The following is a 17,745-nucleotide window of genomic DNA, read 5'->3' as shown; positions in this document are numbered from 1 at the left end:
ATCTCTCTGCTCCCCCCTCTCTTCGCTCTCTATCTCTCTGCTCCCCCCTCTCTTCGCTCTCTCTCTCTCTGCTCCCTCTCTCTCTCTCTCTCTCTCTCTCTCTCCCCCTCTTTCTCTCTCGCTCACGCAGCCAGATGGCATGCCGGTTGTTTACGTTAGAAAAATCAGTCGGTTTACTTTCTAGCGCCGGCTGCTTAATTTCTACGTCATGGAGAACCTGTGATAGATTCTACATGCTGAGGAAAAGAAGAATGTTTGTTCTCCTCTCTCTCTCTCTTTCTCTATCTGTCTCTCTCTCGCTCGTCCATTCACTTTTTCGATCTTTCACTCACTCCATTTTTTACTAGCTTTTTTTCTCTCTCTCTCTTTCTATCTCTCACGCACTCTCTCTCTCTCTCTCTCTCTCTCTGTGTCTCGACTCTTTTGCACTCGCATTCTCCGTTTCTCGTACAAGATGTAAAATATCCTTGGATAATTGAAAATGGGAAAAGATATCAAATTTAAGCAGAATAGAAATTCTTAGAATAGGTTTTTATTCCACGCATGTATTTATTCAGAGAGACAAACTATGTACAACACTTCTCTCTCACCTTTCTCTCTTCTGCTTCCTCGAACTCTTTTGCTCTTTTTATTCGCGATATACTTATACATGGATATTCTACATGTTCATGATACTTATCGTTAGTGTGACGTAATTACGTACGATGCTAACCTTCTGTAAATGCAATAAATTTTAACTCTAGTCGTGTTTAAACACGGTCGTCGCAATACTTTCATTCCTCCTCACCAGGTGGGGCTGCCGAACCGCTGAACGACTTGCAAGTGGGAGTCGAGGTCTTTCTGAACTTTTTTCCGCATGTAGAAGATGGGGCAGTCAGAGCTGAAAGACAACACGAGACCGATTCACACAAACACGAAAGGAAAACTATATAAATACACACAATTTCCGTGAACAAATCACAGGGAAAACAAATAAATGCATCTGCGTGCATAATCTGTGTAGTAGTGTGCATTTATACTAGCATGTATATATATATTTACACATATAACCTCCCACAGGCACACACGCACACGCGCGCGCACGCACGCACAACACACGCACGCACGCACACACACACACACACACAACACAACACACACACATATATAAACATATAGCCTGCCACAGGCGCACACGCATGCATGCACAGAGACGAGAGTACAGAGACTGCACAGTACAGCACATACTTGGTGCACAGCACGTCTTCATGCAGAGTTCCTGTACATCGCTGACACTGTGTCCACAGCCGCGAAAACTTCACCTCTAGTGACGCCATCTGTAGGATCTGCAAGGAGAACAATTATTGTTGTTGTTGTTATTATTATTATTAATTATCATCGTCATCGTTACCGTCATCATCATAACCATCGTCATCATCATTATTATCGTCATCGTCATCATCATATCATCATCATCATCATCACCATTATTAATATTAATAAGCATGTGAAACTATTTATAAACCAGTCTAGTTTGAGTAACCTAACAACAATATTCAGTGGGACGCGGTCATATCTGACAGACAGATATGTTATTGTTACAATACTGTGTAACAACACGTGACAGGGGCGGATTTTTTCCAGAAACCGGTCACTGGCTGGGTATCTTCAGAATTGACCCTCAAAATTCACCAGAATGCACCAAATGTAGCCTAATTTTTTTTTAATTCCCGGAGGGGGGCACGCCCCCGGACCCCCTAGCTCTGACTAGAACTATGGAAACTGGTCACCCAAACCCTCTGGATCCGCCCCTGTGTGAATTCGAAACGCACCTCTTTCTGGTAGATCTCCGACTCCCTAGACTTGCAGTGTTTACACACGGCGACACCTGGTGAACAAAAAAGAAAACTATTGCATTATGCATTTTAAATTGTGTCTATATCTCCCTCCCTCACAGAGTGTCATTAAAAAGTCAATGCACCTGGAAAAACTCATTCGAGGGAATATTTTGTCAAACCTTGAACACTTGCTTGCCCCAGAATATTAAAATGGTGACACCTGGTATAGCATATATAGTATATGTCATGTATTACACACACTGTGTTGTTGCTGCAAACATTTGTTTATAATAGCATATATTGTAATATAGTACACCTTTACTTCACAACTTCTGATTAAATTTAATACCCAGAGCAGCATTTTCCCTATAAGACGACTAATTCCCCCGCTGCCTGCGCGTTACCGTCTGTGTCGAGTATGGCCTTGCATCCCACGCAGGTGCTACGCTTCTTAGCGAAAGCCATCAATCCACCGACCTTAGAATGCACGACCGTCTTACTGAGCGTGTGATCGCCCCCTACAGTCAGAAAACAACAATGTTATGCACGCCACCTACAGTCAGAAAACAACAACATTATGAACCACCAGCACAGGCAGACAAACGTATCTCCAATCAAGACATACGCCTCTACAAGCAAAACAAAACAAAACAACTCATCACTGAGTGAGATGCATCTTATATCTAGTCACATAAAAGGTATTATAATTATATCTTATACTAGTTATATTAGTATACATTACACTAGTCATATTAGTATATATTACACTACTTATAATTGTACATATATAATATGTATTCGTAGTTATGAGGTCACAGTTTCGGTGGCGAGGCCTTACGTAAGAGTTTAGACTCTGCCTTCGACGCGCCGAGGATGGGCTCAAATATCCTCAGCAGTGGTTTCGACAGCTGGTTGTCCAGGTAATACTGAGTGTCCAGCGGAATGTTGTTGTCCAGTACATAGATCGGATCCTGCATAACGGCGGAAAAATTCCCCGGTGAAAAAATACTCGCGTGATGGTAACGTGTAACGTGCTGCCATCTACCGTCAGAATACGGTAAGAAATCGAGCAAAAGAATTCAAGAGAAATGTTAATGAGAATGAATGATAGGTAATTACGAAGTGTAGAATAAATCATCACGATTGTTATTAATTGAAATGGTGCGATTGGCAGGCAGCTCTAGCCAATCAGCACTGCAATCATACACTGTAAAAATAATGCTTAGTAATAAAGTACTAGTAATTTGGAAAAGAAACAATTTTGCATGTGTGGAAAAATTTGGGTCCATGCCTCCTCAGCACACACTCGGTCTCTGTCTCTGTCGCTGTCTCTGTCTCTGTCTCTGTCTCTCTCTCTCTCTCTCTCTCTGTCTCTCTCTCTCTCTCTCTCTCTCTCTCTCTCTCTCTCTCTCTCTCTCTCTCTCTCTCTCTCTCTCTCTCTCTCTCTCTCTCTCTCTCTCTCTCTCGCTCTCGCTCTCGCTCTCTCTCTCTCTCTCTCTCTCTCCCCTCCTTCTCCCTCTCTAGCACTCACCTCAGACTTCATGTATGCGGCAGTGCCCTTGGATGCTGAGATGATGACGTAGGGTACGCGGTCCCCGAGGGCGGGGGCCGAGCCCGCATCTCGCTTCTTCATCCTATGTGCTAGCTCCACGTGTGCCTGCTTCGCCTTGTAATCCTGAGCCAGACAAACACACACATATACACATGCAGGGATAGAAATGAACTTTTGAACACGGGCGTCCAACGCCCTGCCCTTAAAAAGAGGGAGTCCGTAGCAAAATGAGGGAGTCCGTAGCAAAAAGAGGGAGTCCGTAGCAAAATGAGGGAGTCCGTAGCAAAATGACGGAGTCCGTAGCAAAAAGAGGGAGTCCGTAGCAAAATGAGGGAGTCCGTAGCAAAATGAGGGAGTCCGTAGCAAAATGAGGGAGTCCGCAGTCTGAAGTTCAAAATTTAAGATATTAACAATAACACGTGCTTATTTTGAAGATTCATGCGGTTACACATCTGCCCAATTTTCTTTGGAAATTTGCTGAAGAAATACGGTAATTCCGCGAGGCCGTGCTCTGGAACGAACTAGTTAGTATAGTATGGCAGAATATTCAGGGAGTCACACGGACTCTTGCATATGTCAAATAAGGGAGTCCGTCAGTAATTCAAGGAGTATTTGACTCCGGACTCCCGTTAATTTCGCACCCTGCACATGTACACGCATGTACACACACATGTACATATACACTCACACACGCACACGCACGCACGCACACACATGCGCGCGCGCACATGCACGCAGTCTAACTACACAAGTAGGATCACTACATCTGCCAGCTCCATGTGCGCTTGTTTCGCCTTGTAATCCTTCAGCCAGACAAACACACACACACATGCACATATACACTCACACGCGCACGCACATACACACACACACACACACACAAAAACACATGCGCATGCGCACGCGTGGTCTAACTACACAAATACGATAACCAGGTGCCAGCTCCATGTGTGCTTGTTTCGCCTTGTAATCTTGCAGCCAGACAAACACACACATGTACACTCACATACGCACGCACGCACACACGCACACATGCACCCCATCATCCTGTCGCACACATCAGGAGTTATGGCATTCGTAACGTTACTAGTATTACTATTACTACATCTACCCTTATATATATATATTATATCTATATCTATATCATATATATATATATATATATTATATCTATATTATATTCATAGACTTACATCCTTTGTGAGTTCCTTGGTGATGACGAGTTGTGAGATGTCGACGCGGTTACACAGCAGGTCCGATATCGTCTGCTTCGCGTATTCCGTCGCTGCCTCCGGATCCCTGCCCAACACAAAACACAAGCGCGTCACTCATACCGCAACCATCGCACGCACGCACGCACGCACGTACGCACGCACGCACACATGTGCGAGTCACTCACACAGGCACATAGCAACAGCAACCATCACACGCACGCACGCACGCACACACACATACATACATACACACACACACACGTACCCACGCCCTCTGTCCTATTTTTACCCCAGTATACTAACAGTGCTCGAAATAAGAAAAAAAATGTGGTTGTCCTGCGGACAACTCAGGCATCAAATTGGGTTGTCCGCAACGATTTCTGGTTGTCCCAAAAAACATCCCCAAATCTCCTATTTTTAATCACATAATAATACGATCAGAAAACACCCAAAAACAGTGGCGTAGCCAGGATTTTTTAACAAGGGGTGCCAAAAACAGCAAACTGCGCAAAATAGTGGATGACTTAATATTTTACTGGCTCCTCGCCTCCCTCTCCACACCCTACGGCTCCTCTACCTCTCAGCTCTGGCAATCTTTGTTTTGGGCGCCATGCGAAAAGACGACATTTTTGTTCATTGTTCTCTGCTCCCAAGATATGTAATTGTTCAGTGGCGGGTCTAGGATTCCAAGGAGGGGTGAAAAACAGGCTGTACGGGGGTCCTCCGCCAGCAAATTTTGGAAACTTGCTGGTTTGCTGGTTCCAAATCGAGTTCACCTCTCATAAATCAGAAAACCTGACATATACCAGTGTTGGAAATAGCAGCTGGTCCCATATTTTTATGTTATTCACGATTTTAAAAGATTTCTTGATGAGCTAGAAAACACTCGGATTTGAAGTATGAAACTGAACATTATTGTGCCAGCTAGCCTACACCAGTTGGTTGGGATTACGAAGGGGCACACGTAGCGAATTTCAGAGCCATCTAACATTTTTGATACGGGCGATTAAAATCGGCGTCGACGTGAACGGGCACACGGGCGAATTTTTCAAGCGATTTTAAAATTCGCCGCGATTGGGCGATAAAAATCTCTCGTGTGCCCCTACCATAACCCTAACACTGACTCTAAACCGACTCGGCTATCTTATATACGCGTGGTACCCAATTAATCTATGGTGTATAGCCTCTTGCTTTCAATATTTTGCATCTGAACTGACAATCGATCGGGCGATTAAATTCGCTGGCAATTTTAATCGCCGCGATCGGGCAATAAAATACGCTCGTGTGCCCCCAGCTTTAGGGATAGCAATAGGGTTTCTTGGTTGTCCACCGGACAATGTCTCAGACTGGTTAGGTTGTCCGGCGCAAATTCTGGTTGTCTCGGACAACTGGACAATGCTTATTTCGAGCACTGACTAACTACCTATTTCTACTATTTCCCACTGCCTACCCTGACGTGCCTATCCAATTTTACATTTCACTTCACTCACTCACAACCTTCTTTCTATGCTCTGTAAATAGAGCCAAAAAACCAGAAAAACAACATCGTTGTCGTCGTCGTCGTCGTAATCATCATCGTTGTCGTTGTCGTCGTTGTCGTCATCATCGTCGTCATCATTGTCATCATCATCGTCGTCGTCGTCATCGACGTTCACACCTGTCTATGAGAATCTTCTGCAGGCAGGTGTTGATGAGATTGGCCACCAGGGGGCAGTTGTCGCGGCGCACCGTCTCGATGCCCTTACAGTCCATCTTGTCGTGCGTCTCCGCCCGTGTGAAGTACAGGCCCGCGTACCTCTTCTTATTGATGAGCAGGTACGGATAATACACCTGTCGAGAGAACGGATGGAGAGATATGGTAGAGAGATATAGTAGAGAGATATGGTAGAGAGGTACGGTAGAGAGAAATATTAGAGAGATATAGTAGAGAGAAACAGTAGAGAGATATAGTAGAGAGAAACAGTAGAGAGAAATAATAGTAGAAAGAAATATTAGAGAGAAACAGTAAATAGAAACAGTAGAGAGATATGGTAGAGAAAAACAGTAGAGAAAAATACTAGAGAGAAACAGTAGAGAGAAATATTAGAGAGAAACTGTAGATAGAAACAGTAGAGAGATATGGTAGAGAGAAACAACAGAGAGAAACAATAGAGAAAAATACTAGAGAGAAACCGTAGAGAGATATGGTAGAGAGAAACAGTAGAAAGAAACAATAGAGAAAAATACTAGAGAGAAACCGTAGAGAGATATGGTAGAGAGAAACAGTAGAGAGATATGGTAGAAAGAAACCGTAGAGAGAAACCGTAGAGAGATATGATAGAGAGAAACAGTAGAGAGATATGGTAGAGAGAAATATTAGAGAGAAACAGTAGAGAGAAATATTAGCCAGATATGGTAATAGAGAGTTCCCACATCTCACTGTAACTTTCCTCGTACCTTCTCGAACTCTAGCTTGATCGGCGGAGTAAACTCTGTCGTGATGCGAGCAGCAGCCTCCGTACCAAGCGACATCGCCTCGGCAACCGTCGGCACGCCAAACTTCACCATGATGGAGTCGGTGTCGCCGTATATGACCTACGAGAAACAAGCGAGCGTTCAGGAGTTGTGCACTAACACGAACACACACACTAACACGCACCCACACGAGCAATCAGGGAAAAAAATGCACGCACGAATGCACTTTCTCTCTGTTTTCAGGTTTCTCTTTCTAGATGTAAAATTCCTTTAAACAATTAAAAATTTAAATAATTCTCACAATATATATTCTCGATTTATTTTTATATTAGCCAGCCAGATAGCACGTGCATTCAGTTCAATTTATTTTCGCAAGGCAGCATTGTATTTATAGTCGCATAGTATATATAATATATATCATGCTACATGAGTATATATATAGTATATATTATGCTACATAATACAGTATATATCATGCCACACAGCCAGGTTAGCTTTGCATCTGCAGGATAGCCCTTCTCCACTGTAAACTGCTATCATGCTGTATATATAGTATATATAGTATATACAGTATATATCTATGGCTACATATATAGTATACATAGTATAATACAGTATATATTTATGGCTACATATATATAGTATACATAGTATAATACAGTATATATCTATGGCTACATATATAGTATACATAGTATAATACAGTATATATTTATGGCTACATATATATAGTATACATAGTATAATACAGTACATATCTATGGCTACATATATAGTATATATAGTATATACAGTATATATCTATGGGTACATATATAGTATATATCTATGGCTACATATATAGTATATATCTATGGCTACATATATAGTATATATAGTATACACAGTATATATCTATGGCTACATCGCCAGATTACCTTTGCATCTGCAGGATAGCCTTTCTCCACAGTAAACTGCTCCTCTACGATTCTCTGCGACTCCTTGATCATCATGCGGCCGAACGCCGTGACACTCTGCAGCAACATACAAAACCATAACAATTGTAATTACGTAGCTTATTGAAAGTACTATAATAGCACCAAGTTGTAAGTTATAATGTACCTTAAAGTCCTATCGTAGGACCAAGTTGTAGGTTATAATATATGTAGTTTTATCGCAGCACTAAGTTGCAAGTTATGATATACGTTAAGTTCTATCACAGCACTAAGTTGTAGGTGTTATAATATGCGTAAATTTCGATCGTAGCGCTAAGTTGTAGGTTATAATATATACGTAAACAGTGCTCGAAATAAGAAAAAGAATGCCGTTGTCCTGCAGACAACCCAGGCATCAAATCGCGTTGTCCGCAACANAAACAGACAGAGAGAGAGACAGACAGACAGATATAGGTAGATAGATGGATAGGGAGATATTGTGGCAGCATAAACCCTTCCAGTGTAAATACAGTATAAAAACAGTTGTGCTCACTTTTTTCTGGCATCCAAAAGATTTTCGAGGATTTCTGGCAGCAGACCTTTCCTAAGACTCCGCTTCACAAAATAATTCCCAGACGGCGTCTTGATGTAGTCGTCCGGAGAGATGCTATCAAAGAAATTCATATTAATGATATTATTAATTATTCATCTATATGCATATATATTATTAGTGTTTAATAAATATAACCACAATTATTATTAATTTAAATTAATTAATATTATTATTAATATCATTAACAGGGACAATCGCTTCAACACTGTAGATTTAATGATCTTTAATCGCGACCTTCAAAAGTCTTCTGACACTCACTCTCTCTCTCTCTCTCTCTCTCTCTCCCTCTCCCTTTCTTTCTCTTACCTGGAGCGAGCGCTCAGTGGGAGCAGGGTCGTGTAGCACAGGTTGTGAGCCATCATGATAGACGGATACAGAGACGAGAAATCCAGCGTTGCTATCGGCACGTCGTAATACCTGCAAAACGTGTCACCACGGCAACAACGAACGTGAGAAGATAATGCGTGTAAAGGGGAGGCCTGGTCCGTCTCTACGGGATGCAGATTCACTGTACCTAACCCGCGCAATTGAAGGGGAGGCCTGGACCATCTCTACGGGATGCAGATTCACTGTACCTAACCCGCACATGTAAAGGCGAGGCCTGGACCATCTCTACGGGATGCAGATCCACTGTCCCTAACCCAGTGCGTGTAATGGGGAGGCCTGTACCATCTCTATGGGATGCAGCTCCACTGTCCCTAACCCGCGCGTGTAAAGGGGAGGCTTGGTCCGTCTCTACGGGACACAGCTCCACTGCCACTACCCCAGTGCGTGTGAAGGGGAGGCCTGTACCGTCTCTACGGAACACAGATCCGCTGCCACTGCCCCCCGTGTATGTGTACATGATTGCAACACTAGCGTACCACTTTACTGGCTCGATGTATGTAACACAGACAATAAAACTGCGTGTACTTGTACAGACAGTATTGCATATACTTGTATAAACACTCGCGTTTACCCCTTCACTGGCTCGATGACAGTGGCTCCTGTGAACTCCTCTCCCACCTCAGTCTTGTGTTCTGGCATTATCAGGTCCTGCAGTTTCGCCTGTAAACACAGAAACGCACTCAGTACCACGGAGTTACGAACACACAAGCACGCAAGCACGTTTACACGCACGTACGCTGACTTACGCATGTACACTCGCGCACGCATGTACACTCGCGCACGCACACACATAACACACACCTCCACTGCACTGTGACGAGGTCACACCTATGCGACGTCGTGTGACGATGTCACCTATTTGTGACGCGCGACCTGCACATGCGTGACGTGTGCGTGTCTCACCTGGCGCAGCAGCTGTGACACGACCTTGACCTGCTGACCCCGCGACAGCAGGTAGCTGATGGGGACGCCCGTGACGCGTGACATCTCCATGTAGTTGATGACGGACATGAGCTTGTCGAGCAGCTTCAGAGGCAAGATGGCGTCCTTCATGCAGTACACGGCGAGACGTCGTCGCGTCTGATCGCTGCCGTTCTAACACACGGTAACGCAAACATAATCATATATATATATATATATATACAGGGTTTCTTCTGAGGGAAAATTAGACAAAGAAGGTAATGGCCAGTTTGGGGGGAAAACGTGAATGATGAATTCAAATACAGGATGTATTGATATACTTATAGGTATATAGATACAGGATATACTTATCAGACATTTGACAATGGTGGTGCGCCACTGTGCCTCCTATGTATAAGAAACCCGGTATATATATATTATACATAATTATTTAAACATAATTATATATATACATTCATATGTGTTTTTATATATATATGTATATATATTTATTTATTTATATGTGTGTGTAACTTTGTCGCTAGGCATTGTTTTTAGAATGTCTTATCTCTCTCTCGTGCAGAACAAGTTGAGCCACCGCCATGTCTGTCGCTAACAGGCAGTAAGGCGGAGGCACGGGCAGAGACGGCCGGCTGAGGGAAGAGAGCGATGGCGGTACGAGGAGGACTCGGTGGCAAGCAAAGACAAGAGGAGGAGTGAAGAAGAGAGAAGGGATGGAAGAGGTGGAGCAGGAAAAGAGGAGAGAGGAGAGCGGAGAGGGGCGCGAGGAGGAAGAGGTGGAAGCAGAGAAAGAGGAGGAGGTGGAAGCAGAGAAATATGATGAGGTAGAGGAGGAGGAGGACGAGGAAGAGGAGAAAGGAGGAGGCAGGGCAGGTGGCAGCGGGGGAGGTGAGCGAAGTGTGGGGAAGAGGAGTAGTAGCAGGAGCAGGAGGTGGAGGAGGAGCAGCAGGATAAAGAGGAGGAGGAGGAGGAGGAGCAGCAGCAGGAGGTCGAGCAGGAGCAGCAGGATAAGGAGGAGGAGGAGGTGCCGAGACAGCGGCAGGACGGTGGAGGAGCGAGCAAGCAACCGATAAGGAGAGCAGGAGCGAGCAGGAGGAGGAGGTGGAAGGGAGGAGCAGCAGAGATAAGGAGGAGGAGGAGTGGAAGGGAGCAGCAGAGATAAGGGGGGTGGAGGAGGCAGGGAGCAGCAGCAGAGCAGAGTGGGAGACAGGAGCAGCAGGATTGGAGGAAGGAGGAGAGAGGGCAGCAGCAGCGGAGTGGAGGAGAGCGGAGGAGTAAGGAGGAGGAGGGGAGGCGGAGCAGCAGCAGGGAGCGAGGTGGAGGAGGATGCAGCAGGAGGTGCGAGGAGAGCCGCAGCGATTAAGGGTGAGGAGGAAGCAGCAGCAGCAGGAGGAGCTGGAGGAAGGCAGCGGACAGGATAAAGAGGAGGAGGGAGCGGCAGCAGCATGGAGTTCTGGAGGAGGCAGCAGCAGCATAAGGGAGAGACGGAGGAGGTGGCAGCATGAGGAGGAGCAGAGCGAGTGGAGGAGGAGCAGCACGGAGATAAGGAGAGAGGAGGAAGCGCAGCAGCAGGAGGAGTGGAGGAAGGAGCAGCTAGGATAAAAGAGGAGGCAGGAGGAGAGAGGAGGAGCACAGCGAGGAGGAGGTGGAGGAGGAGCAAGCAGCAGGAGGAGGAAAGGCGGGAGCAGGAGAGTTGAGTGCGTGTGTTCCCACCTGTAGGTCGGTGATGACCGAATGATGAACATCTTCCTTCTGCTCTTGTAGGAAGTGAAACGACACGGCATTCAGCGTGTACGATCGCAGCTTGTAGTCTCGCAGTAACACCTAAACACATAGTCACATTAGATTATACATTAATACATTACAGCATAGCCAGCCACTTTTGTATGTGATGATATCACATCTAATAATATATATATATATATATATATCATTCAACGTGTAAGACCACATCTTGTAGTCTCACAGTAACAGCTAGACACAGTGACACGATATAAATACATTTATATCATGTACAGTGAGTGCTTCCCCTGCATTGACATACGAGGAGGCAGGCGCACTCGCTCAAATTCTCAGCCGACAACACGAATTTGTCGAAAGCACCGCCTCGCTGAACCGACGAACTTTTGACACTTTGAAAGAGAATTCAGAGAGTTCTCATCAATTGTCGGTTCAGAATAGCTTAAGAATGACACCATGTTTTTCAAGAAATTCCCCAGTCCCCTAGCTTGGCCAACACCTGCTGTTGCTTATGCTAGAGACCCCAAAACGCAGCAAAACATCACAAAAAAAATTTACAAGCCTCACAGACGCTTTTTGGCACAGGGGGAAACACTGCTATATAATAATATACGTTATATAATATAAATCATGCCTCAGTCACAGACCGATATTACATACTATCCGTCAAGACGAGTAAATAATACGTCGAGAAGAAATATGACACCGTTTTAACAGCGTTTTTGCATAGCTTTTCACTTAGTAATATCTACGTATTACAAATATGTGATAATAAAATATATTCAAATTTACTTATTTTGCTATAGTCTTCCCTTGATCAGTATAGACACCACAATATTACTAGAAAATCGTATTGTGTTTTCAAAAAAGTTCTTTGAATATGACTCGTTTCAAACAGTTTCCAGAATGTGCGATGTGTTAGGTGAAAGTTTAGTAATGGATATAGTAGTTCTATTGGTTCTATTTTGTATCTTGAATTACAGACTGGTGCTGCCGCCGGATATAACTTTGGTCGACTTTCGCCCTAAACGTGTTGCATTCGTGAGGAAACTGCTTTGAACCGTGTTCGTAATTCAAAAGAACTTTTCGATTGAACATTAAGAATTTCAGGTAAATTGGTCGTTGTCATATGATTAAGGAGAATCATAGACGAAATACGGTCAAAGTTTGAAGATAGTATATTATTAATATTGACTAGAATATTTAAGTTGAAACTAGGCAAAAGCGCTGTTAAACAGGTGTATTTATTCTTCTTATTATGTACTCGTGATACGTCTAGTCACACTTCACATTGATATGTACGCCAGCGCTGGTATGGTCGTGACGCCGTACCTGCAGAGGTCGAACTGCACGCGTCCCTCTATGTTGAGTATCTTGTTCTCGCGTCGTCCCATCTGCTTCGACTGCAGCGTCGACTCCCTGATCGTCGTCGCTCGGTGACGCACGCGACCGATGTACGGAAACTCCGTCGCCTGTGGGTAGACAGAGACGTGCGGACACACTGTGAAGAGGGAGTGGGGATTGACGAGATGACGAGACGAGAGAGAGAGAGGGGGGGAGAGAGGAGGGAGAGAGGGAGAGAGAAGATGAGAGGGGGGCGGGGCCGGTATGGATGGGAGGGAGAGGAGAGAGTGAGAGAGAGAGAGATGAGAGAGATGAGAGAGTCGGAGAGAGCGAGAGAGATAGAGAAAGACAGGGGTGGCTGCGAGAGAGCGAGAAGAGAGAGCTGAGAGAGAGAGAGAGCAGAACAGAGATAAAGAGAGATAGCGTGCGTGAGAGACAGCAAAAGAGAAAAAGAGAGACAGAGAGATAGAGAGAGATATATCTGTCAACAGAATAGCACAGGCTATATATATATATATATATGTGTACACATAATAGTTATAGTTAGTAGTTATAATTTTGAGGCATAGAAGGCGCTACCTTGAGCGTGGCGGCGCGGTTGATCAGATACGGCAGATCAAAGTTCTGTATGTTGTAGCCGGTGATGATGTCAGGGTCTACCTCCCGCACAAACTCCGCCCACTTCTACAGAGGTCAAAGGTCAAAGGTCACAAATGGTAATGGTTGTAGTAAAAATCAAAAGCAATGTCAATGCGAAATATGAATGGTCGTGAATAGAAAAGTCAGGAGCAACGAATGAAATAGGAAAGTTGTTCAAATGTTAAGGGTCACAAATAGCTTAAATGGTCAGAAGTTAAAAGTCATAAGTCAAGAATAGCTATTTTTCTACCTTTGTCATACAGGCTCACCTCTCATCTTCATCATTCTATCTATTTGCATCTGCGGCTAAAAACTCTTCGAACCCGAAAAAAACATCGTAAATAACCAAAAACGGAAACGTCTAGAAAGTCTAGACGTTATAGAAAAGTCGCCGGGAGAGGGCGCCGCGTGTCGTTTATCTTACCACTAGCATCTTTGCCTCCGTCTCGTAAGAGAGAATCTGTGAGCCGACTACGGGAGCGCACGCACGCAGCGTGAAGCAGTTACGCACGAACGGCTTGTTATGCTGTCCCTGACACACCACCATGTTAGCTATCTGTATGACAGGATCCTTCTCCGGCTCCGGAAATATCCCTGTAATGTACAGAAAACGTGTTCTAGCACCACTAACGTTTCCCCGTAATATCCCTACAATGTAAGGAATCTGTGTTCTAACCTGTACGAATCTACGATCACCCGGTAACATCTCTGCAGTGTGTAATTTAATCTCCCTCCGGCGAGGTCATACATTATTTTCTTTTCATTCAACACCTGTCTGTAAAATAACATAAAATACACGTTCACGTCTGCAGCTTCCACGATTCCCCCGGGTGGTTTTTACGAAAATGGCTTCACATCTGCATTGAGGAAAACCCTTCTAGCTACGATAACCCGCATTAGTTTAATGCACAGTCGCTCTCAGAATCATAGCTACAGCAGAAGAGATTGTGTGAGAAGGGGGGGTCAGCATTTTGCTACGTCCCACGCGTGCGGCGCGGGGGACCCGCCTTCCACTCACCCTTCCTGCCGGCGCACTCTATGTCGAAGCTGAGCAGCCTCAGTGGCGCCACCTTCTGCCACTCTCCCTCGGCGGGATGAGAGACAAAGTCTTCCCAGGAGACATCCGCTTCCAGCTGGCAGCGAGTCTGCATCGCCGCGGCAACGCGCACGCGGAACTTTCCTGCGGGAAGCTCGATCCAGTTGCAGCCGACAACGTTCGTGTCGACCATGAACCTGTAGATGGCACCACAGGTCACATGCGGAAAATCATTAGTTTTTTGTAGTTGTTTTTTGCCACAATCCGCACATGCTATGCGCATATTATACTGTCCCTATGTCTCAACGTCTCTTCGCACTTTGCTGTTCAGTCAAACCTGTCACTTACTCCACACTGTTACACCAACAGTGTCATTGTGCCCTGACACACACACACACACACACACACACATACACACACACATGATCGACGACAATTTTTTTACGAGTATTTAGGAGCATACAAATAGATCTGTAATCATCATTAACAGATTCACTCTACCATCCCCACACTCCTGATCATCGACTTCACCAGGATATATAGATCTGTATAAATGAATAGATCTGTACGATTTCATCGTGATTAAGTAATTCAGTCTACTACCCCCACAAACACATGCACACCCAGGGGGTAGAAATTAACTTTTGAACAAGGGAGTCCTACGGACTGGACTCCCTGCCCTCAAAAAGAGGGAGTGCACGGCAAAATGAGGGAGACCGCAGTCTGAAGTTCAAAATTAAAGATATTAACAACGCATGTGCTTATTTTGAAGATTCATGCGGTTGCACGTCTGCCAAATTTTCTTTGGACATTTGCTGAAAAAATACGGTGATTTCATGAGGCCGTGCTCTGGAATGAACTAGTTAGTATGGCAGAATTTTCAGGGAGTCACACGGACTCCTGCATATGTCGAATCCGGGAGTCCGGCAGTAAATCAGGGAGTATGACTTCGGACTGTTAATTTCGCACCGTGCACACCCGTCGTCGTCGTGTTCACCTGATCTCGAAGTCAATGTTGCTCTCGTAGGTGGAGAACGCGTTGTTCATGTAGTGCGGTGGGATCTGCAGGCCCTGCTGCAGCAGCCGCTTAGCCGGGGCGATGAGCCGCGGCAACGCCATCGTCACGCGCAGGAACGCCTGCTTCTCGTTGCCGTGGTAACCGTACATGCCTGCGGCGAGCGAAGGGAGATAGAGGGTGAGAGTGAGAGAGAGAGAGAGAGAGAGAGGGAGAAAGAGAGAGAGAGAGAGAGAGAGAGAGAGAGAGAGAGAGAGAGAGAGAGAGAGATATTAGTAAACAATGGTTTTGCTTGAAGTAACTAAATTTTATTGCCATTCAGACAAAGTAGACATGCACTCGAATTCTGCACATTCTAAGACCAAGAACAATAGTGGTCAATAGCAGCAGCAGCAGTAGTAGCAGCAGCAGCAGCAGCAGCAGCAGCAGCAGCAGCAGCAGCAGCTCTCATTATGTTATTAGACTTACTCTCTTTCTTCTGTACTTCTACCGCCAGCACGGCTATTGACATTTTTTCCTTCGACCGTGAATCCTGTAAGACGGCCGCATTCAGTGCATTCTGTAACCAAATACAAACCACGTAAATATGTAAACAACAACAACAACAATAATGATGACAGTGTGTAACGTGTAAACACTAAATAATATTAAAAATAAAGATAGTACGTACCACGCAAACTCTAAATATTATTGATAAGAAAAATAGTATGTACCGCGTAAACAGGACGTATGACAGCCATTTTATCAGTCGCACGTTTGTTGCCATTTTCGAAATCGAGCAAAATGCAATGCCACTTTTTCAGTACTATCGCTAAAAAATATACTTGAATATCACACTATTGGTAACACATACACACACGCAGGGACACAACCATGCATGCACACATGCATGCAGGTACGCACACACACACGCACGCGCGCGCACGCACGCACGCATGCACGCACGCACGCATGCACACACGTACGCACACATACGCACCCTGAACAGACCACAGTGCTCCTCGCGGAAGTTTGCCGGCGCGGGGACGTAGAAGTACGGCGTGAATCCGTGAACGTGAGCGCACACGCTGTTTCCCTCCATATTCACGCCGTACATGCGGATGATCGGGCTCGATCCCACCGTCGACCCGGGCATCCCCTCCATGTGGTCGCCTAGCAACGGACAAGGAAGCGAAAAGGAGCAGGTTAGGGAAACGTGCATCAACCGGGCGTGCATCGCATGATTCGCATCCCACACACGACCCCAATGATAAGTAAGTTTTGCTGCCAAAATTGAGTTCAAAATGATGGTGGACGGTCCAAGACCCACTATCGTTTTCAGCGGGGCACCACCACAAAATCGCCGCAAAATAACGAGTAAGGAGCAAAGTTAGCAAGAAGCAGTAAGCGTGCGGCAGAGACCACAGTCGTTCAGTCAACACCAAGTACCCGAACCCATCAGTGACCCCTGACTCCTGTAAGTGAAACCACTCACCTATGTAGTGGTCTAGGTCGATCTGCTGGAAGGTGAGACTGTGTCGTGTCGGATCGAGGAGAGGCAGAGGTGGGCGGGACCACCTCGCGCACGAACTCGTCGTTCCTGGTCCCTCGCCTGAAATCGTGCGGAGACAAACGACGGGAGGATTAGCACGGCGATCGATGGCTTCATCAAGCGAATGTAGCGTAGGTGTGCGAGTGTGAACGTCAGCCATGATCGTACGGTAGAAAATATATAAGGCATCAGGAGTAAATATTCACAAATTATGTGTTTACAATTACAATTTGTGATTATTTACTCCTGATATAATATATATATATACTTATAGATATCGATACTTTATTCACAAAAAATTAACATAACCAGCTGAATCCTATATCAGCCCTCAATCACAGGCTACAAGGTAAAGTAGAATACATTATTATAGATACAATAAGAACATGAGGGCCACAGAATCTTCTAACTTATCAGAACCTAGTTTACCCTTCGCAATACACCCTCACAAACTCCCTCATGCCAACATTGGAACCAAGGGCGATCATTTAAAGGGACAGTAGCCTCTAGGATTTTACTGCATACAACTGTACTTACTGTATAACAAATCGTCTATACCCCCCCGTAT

At 45.1% G+C, this 17,745-nt stretch overlaps 1 protein-coding gene across 1 annotated transcript in view; it reads right to left on the bottom strand.

The window, feature by feature from the left end:
* Nucleotides 1-513: 513 nt before the first annotated feature.
* The window catches only part of LOC106818705 (DNA polymerase delta catalytic subunit-like), a gene marked incomplete in the record, with an annotated part of 20,884 nt that continues 3,652 nt past the window's right edge, over nt 514-17,745 (bottom strand). The window contains 23 exon segments of the mRNA XM_014823381.1: nt 514-880; nt 1,228-1,325; nt 1,812-1,867; nt 2,222-2,335; nt 2,656-2,788; nt 3,349-3,492; nt 4,563-4,668; nt 6,241-6,413; nt 7,020-7,157; nt 7,955-8,048; nt 8,505-8,618; nt 8,871-8,981; nt 9,523-9,611; nt 9,855-10,046; nt 11,586-11,696; nt 12,938-13,084; nt 13,536-13,640; nt 14,020-14,189; nt 14,614-14,828; nt 15,629-15,800; nt 16,115-16,205; nt 16,626-16,798; nt 17,121-17,237. Coding sequence (XP_014678867.1) covers nt 784-880; nt 1,228-1,325; nt 1,812-1,867; nt 2,222-2,335; nt 2,656-2,788; nt 3,349-3,492; nt 4,563-4,668; nt 6,241-6,413; nt 7,020-7,157; nt 7,955-8,048; nt 8,505-8,618; nt 8,871-8,981; nt 9,523-9,611; nt 9,855-10,046; nt 11,586-11,696; nt 12,938-13,084; nt 13,536-13,640; nt 14,020-14,189; nt 14,614-14,828; nt 15,629-15,800; nt 16,115-16,205; nt 16,626-16,798; nt 17,121-17,237 — 2,960 coding nt within the window.

The sequence above is a fragment of the Priapulus caudatus genome, unplaced genomic scaffold (genome assembly GCF_000485595.1).
Source record: "Priapulus caudatus unplaced genomic scaffold, Priapulus_caudatus-5.0.1 Scaffold2443, whole genome shotgun sequence".
Lineage (NCBI taxonomy): Eukaryota > Metazoa > Priapulida > Priapulimorpha > Priapulimorphida > Priapulidae > Priapulus > Priapulus caudatus.
The sequence above is the reverse complement of the archived record's forward strand: the minus strand, read 5'-3'. Positions and strand labels throughout refer to the sequence as shown.